At 65.4% G+C, this 4,983-nt stretch overlaps 1 protein-coding gene across 2 annotated transcripts; it reads right to left on the reverse strand.

The window, feature by feature from the left end:
* Positions 1 to 349: 349 nt before the first annotated feature.
* HAND1 (heart and neural crest derivatives expressed 1) lies at positions 350 to 2,756 on the reverse strand. Of its 2 annotated transcripts, none has more exons than XM_075900597.1 (2): positions 2,026 to 2,756; positions 350 to 487 (listed from the first exon to the last, which is right to left on the reverse strand). In XM_075900597.1, exons 1-2 carry the CDS (start codon positions 2,503 to 2,505, stop codon positions 389 to 391), a joined length of 579 nt encoding a protein of 192 aa, XP_075756712.1. In that variant the 5' UTR covers positions 2,506 to 2,756; the 3' UTR covers positions 350 to 388. The 2 variants fall into 2 exon arrangements, with proteins under 2 accessions (XP_075756712.1, XP_075756711.1); XM_075900596.1 differs by having other exon boundaries at positions 352 to 490; positions 2,026 to 2,632.
* Between the last annotated feature and the right edge of the window lie 2,227 nt (positions 2,757 to 4,983).

Raw genomic sequence — 4,983 nt, forward strand, 5'->3', positions numbered from 1 at the left:
CGCACAAAGATCGGTCCCGATCCTGCATTCGCTCCCTTCCCGGGGGCGCGCTCCGCGCTGTGTTTACCGAGGGCAGCCGCCGCCGGGGGAAGTAGGAGCCTGCCGAGCGGTTTTAGCTTTGCTGGGGCTGAGCATCCCTATTGCATCCGTGTCGGGAGAAAGGCGAACGCGGCCCGGGGGACGGATCCAGCCTGAAAGCCGAGGGCGTGGGGGTGAGTCCCCGGTCCCCACGAGTTCTGGGCTGGTTCTGCCCGGCTCTCCCCAAACCCCCCTTTTTTTTCCTCCTTAAACATTGCACATGACAGAGCCGGCGGGTTACCGCTCGGGGGCATCTGGTTCGGGGTCGCCTTTTAGAAGCGAGTCCAGTCTCTGCTTGGTGCGTCTCTTCTCACTGATTTAGCTCCAGAGCCCAGACCTGCTGCGGCCAGCCCGTCCTGCCTTTCAGCCTTTTCTCTCCAGCGCCTAGCGAAGGCGCGTAAACATCGGGCTGCTGCGGAGAAGCGCAAAGGGGGAGAAAGCACAGCAGGAAAGGCGGGTAAGTGGGTAGCCAAAATAGATGCAAAACTGTAAGAGATTAAGGGCTGGGGGGGGGGGGGGTCAAATATTTACCAGCGAGGCTCAACCAGGCTGGGTTCTACTTGGAGATTTCGCTCCGGCTCCTGGATCGGGCCAATGTTTATAAAGGGGAGAGCGCGCGTCATAAATTTGCCTTTATTTGCAGCGCTCTTAGGGCTGCTGGACGGGGTGTTATTGTAAATCCACGCGCCTGTTGGTAAATACGCCCGGGAGGCGAGTCAATGACCCAGGCGGGGTGCGCAGGGCCTTTGGGCGGCCGGGAATGCAGGCTTGGAAACAAGAAAGTGCGCTTGGAGAGCGGAAAAAAACCCACCAGCCCAGGTAAACTCCCAGCGAGGCAAATAGAAGGGGCCAACCCCAGGCAGATAGCGGGCCCTAAGATAACTAGGGAGGCCAACAAGGGACGCGCGGGGTGTTCTGCATTTGGCTGGCTGGAGAAAGGATTCCCCGCACAAGGTCCGGTTGACTGGCAAGCCTGGTGTGGGTCCTTCCCTCCCAGTTGCGGGCTCTTGCTAGCGGGATGCTCGTGCCCTCGGGGTTACGAGATCAAGGAGCGATTTCGTTTGAATCCAGCCGCGAATTGTCTCTGGATTCGGTTCGCCCCAGCCGGCCTGTTCTCCGGGCTTGCGGGAGTTTGGGCTGGTTTGAAAATCCGGACTAGAGCGCAGCGGGCCTGCGGGGAGGGTTAAGCAGCCGAGGCCTGGATTGGGGGGCTAAGGAAACGTGGCAGCCCGCGGCGAAATCCCCCCGGTGCGGTTTGTAGCGGGGCACCAGGCCGGCGGTGTGGACGCGGCGGTCGGTCTCGGTTTGGAACAGGATGGGCCCAGTTCCCCCTTCGCAGCCCTGGCGGGATCTGTGTTTGCGGTGTCCAGAAAAAAGGGGGGAACCCCGGGAAACTAATGGCAGCGAAGGGCCCCGAATCCTTCCCTCCCTGGCCCAGCGGAGCGGCTGGGGCCGGCTCTGGCAAGCCCGCTCCTCGGAGCGGCTCGGTGTAGTTGCAAGGGTCGCCCCGCGCAGAAGTGCGCACTATTGGAGCAGCCCCAATGCACGCGGAATTTCCGCGCCTTATTAGGGGGGGGTCGAAAAACAGATCCCGCTACCATGGGGGCTGCTGGATCCACCCTGGCTCGTGCCCCCCGCGTTTGGCCGCAGCCGCACGCAACGGGATTTTGCTGCACTCGCTGAAAGTTCGCTTCACCTGCGCTGCGCGGGCCCCCCGCGAACAAGTTCGGCTGCTGCTGCCCGCAGCCGCGCAGGACGTAGATCCGCGGGGGCGCAGTATTGCGCGCACTCCCTGCTCTGCCGGACAGAAACGCTCGCTACCCTCCGGAGCGAACCCCCGGGCCCTCCCCCGCCAGCGTCCTCCCTGCAAGAGAGGAACCAGGGCCCGGGGACTCGCTGCTGGGGCGCCCGGCCGTGCCCTCCGCCCGCGCTGCCCCCGGCTCTTACCGGCTCCCTTTTCCGCTTGCTCTCCCGGCTGTCGGGCTTCTTGAGCTCCGCCTTGAAGCCCTCGGTCTCCCCGGCCTGGCTGTCCTTGGCCAGCACCTCCATGAGGTAGGCGATGTAGCTGGTGGCCAGGCGCAGGGTTTTGATCTTGGAGAGCTTGGTGTCGGCCGGCACGTTGGGGATGCACTCGCGCAGCTCCGCGAAGGCGCTGTTGATGCTCTCGGTCCGCCGGCGCTCCTTCTTGGGGGCCGCGCCTTTCCGCCGGCCCAGCCGCCCGCCCAGCGCCTCCAGCCGCCCGGGCCCCGGCGCGCCCAGCTCGGCGCGCCCGTAGCAGGCGGGCGGCCCGGGGAGGTCGGCGGGGCCCTCGGCCGGGTTGAGCACCCAGCTCTGGAAGTAGGAGCGCTCCGGGTGGCACCGCGAGGCCGGGCTGAAGAGGAAGGGGTCGTGGAGCAGAGGGTGCGGGTAGCTCCCCACCAGGTTCATGGTCTGCGCCGGGCGCGCGGCTGGAGAGAGGGACCGTGCCCCGGGCGCTCCTAGGCAGCCATCCCCGCCTTCCCCACGGGCCGCTCCCTCGAGCCTGGCCGGGCGCCTCCCCAGCGCAGCTGCTACTTGGGGCGGGGAGCAGCCAGCGCCTGGACCGGCTCCTTGGCGAATCCTCCGCTGGGACCTTGGTGCCGCGCGCCCCGCTCCGCCGGCGGGGAAAAGAGGCGGGGGGGGGGTAGTTTTTTAACCCTTCTGCAGCCTCCCGGCGCTGCCTTTATATAGGGAAGGGGGCTTTGATGTCCAACGGTGCCCAGCGCGGCTGCAAAGGGGAGGGCCCGGGGCCGAAAGGGGCGGAGGAGGGAGACGCGCCCCCGAGCTGTTTGCTTTGCCCCGCTGCGCTTCTTTGCGCCGCGCTCCCCTCGCACCTTTCTGTTTGCTCCCGCCTGCGAAGCGGTTTCTTTTCCAAACACGGGCCCGGGGCCCTGCCAGGCCTCAGGCAGAGCCCCGCTGCCTGACCTGGGGCCGGTGTCTGGCGACAAGGAAGGGCCAGGCGCGAGCAGGAAAAGCGAATCGGGCGTGGTGGGGGCTGGAAAGTTCCTAGTTCTAACCCCTCTGGGCCGGCGCTAAGCAAGCGACGTGGCTGGGGGCGCTGCCAGGGCTGGGGGGCCGCAGTTCTGCCCGGGGGTGTCTCACTGTCAGGACCCCCGCTGCCCCGCGCTTGCGTTGCCTCAGAAGAGCGAGGTGGGGCCGCTTAGAACCGGCTAGACGCAGCGCGCGGAGACCCCCGTGTAAACGCAAGAGCTGGGACTGAACCGAACCCGGCGGGGCTTGGTGCCTTCTCTGTGGGCTTGGCTGCAAACTCCCCCTCGGGGAGAGGGATCGGGGCTTTCCCCCAGCAAGGCAGATACTTACACCCCACCCTCCCAGATTTGCGCAGGCTCCCGCGGCCCTGACAACGCCGGGTGGGCGCAGCACCCAGAGGCGCGCTGGGGGCCGGGGGTGGCCAGCTGGGGGTAAGATTCAAGGCCAAGGGGATTCAAAGGCGGCGCGGTTCGTTCCCGCCCGCGTCTCTGCCGGGCCGGGGGTGAATCCCAGCGGGCTGGCGAGCCCCTGTGCCCCGACAGCAGAGCTCGCCAAAGAGCGTCCGCCCCAGGTGTGTGCTGGCCAGACCCAGGGAAGCGGTGGGGGGCGGTGGGCTTGGGCCCCGCACAGCCCTGGCTCTGGGCTCGCTGAAGCTCGCCCCCGGCAGCTAGGGACCGGGGGAATCTCCCTGGGTGCGTTCACACGAGCGCACAGCCCCGCACCGGAGTGGCACGTTCTTCGGCCCGAGCGGCGGGGCCATTCGGAGCGGCGCTTGGGGGCCGAGCCCGTGGGTCTGGGATTTGGGGCGCGCAGGATCGGCCTGGGACACGGGGCGAGGCGTTTGCCAACGAGACCCCCACTTCCTCCCCTTTGCTGGGGGGGGAGGGCTCCCCGCCTCCCTGGCCCGCAGAAGGAGCAATAGGAGCCCCGAGTGGCCAAGGGGCAAGCGGAGCTCGGAAGCGTTTAGGACCAGATGAGTCCAGGAGCCTTCCGCTGGGCAGAACAACCCCCCACCCCGGCCGGGGGGGTGGCTTGGGGTAGGCCAACCCCCGTCCCCCAGCTCCAAATGGCCCCGCAGCTCGGGCTGAGAATTTCCTGGTGCGGAGCCTGGACCGAAGAACTTGCCACTCCGGTGCGGGGCTGTGCGCTCGTGTGAACGCACCTAGGGGGATTCCCCCGGTCCCTAGCGGGGCATCTCCGGGCGCGAATGAGCCGGGGAGGGCGCTAATTAGAGGGCGCGCGCCATTGCAAGGGGCAGTAATGACCCTGGGTAATAAATATGCCCCCGCCGCTAATGCTCCTTTCGTTACAAATCGGATTGCGTCCGCTCGGCTCCTCCCGACCAGCAGCTTTAAATCCGGATTCAAATCCGGAGTGGCTAATGTCTTCTGCGCCGGTGTACTGCCCCGAGCACTGCCTTGCGGAGGCTGCGGCCGGCCTGTTTTGCTCGGTCCGGTGGTTTGGCGAAGCTGCGGCTGGAGAAGAGGGGGAACCCGCCGCGGCCGCCAGTTTAAAGAGGGGTTCGGGCCCCGATCCTGCACCAGATGGGATAGGAGTTCGGGGCGCAGGATCGGGCCCTGGGATGTGAATTTCGATCACAGAGCAACTTAGGACAGTAATTAGTCATTAATTGGGTTTCGCTGCATGTTGCGCGCTGCTTCTTCCAAGCCTCGGATACGTGGCAGCTCTGTGGATGATCCGCTCCACATAATCTAGGTGTCATAAAGCTGTGATATTCCCTGCTCTCCCGTCTCTAAGGGTACCTCTACTCTGGTATCCTGAAATAACTAGCTTGCGTCTTTGAAAGCCTCTGTTTATTTTGAAAAATTTTTTTGAAATCATGGGCGGGGAAAGGGATGGCTCAAAATAGTGTGTTATTTTGAAACTTGGCGCTGT

The sequence above is a fragment of the Pelodiscus sinensis genome, chromosome 17 (genome assembly GCF_049634645.1).
Source record: "Pelodiscus sinensis isolate JC-2024 chromosome 17, ASM4963464v1, whole genome shotgun sequence".
NCBI lineage: Eukaryota > Metazoa > Chordata > Testudines > Trionychidae > Pelodiscus > Pelodiscus sinensis.

Excerpts from the sequence above, each read along its gene's own strand:
- HAND1 (XM_075900596.1), bottom strand. The coding sequence starts at position 2,505 with ATGAACCTGGTGGGGAGCTACCCGCACCCTCTGCTCCACGACCCCTTC. Across the intron at positions 491-2,025 it reads GCAAGCGGAAAAGGGAGCCG|CAGCCCGATGTTTACGCGCC; the intron begins GTAAGAGCCGGG and ends GCTTCTCCGCAG.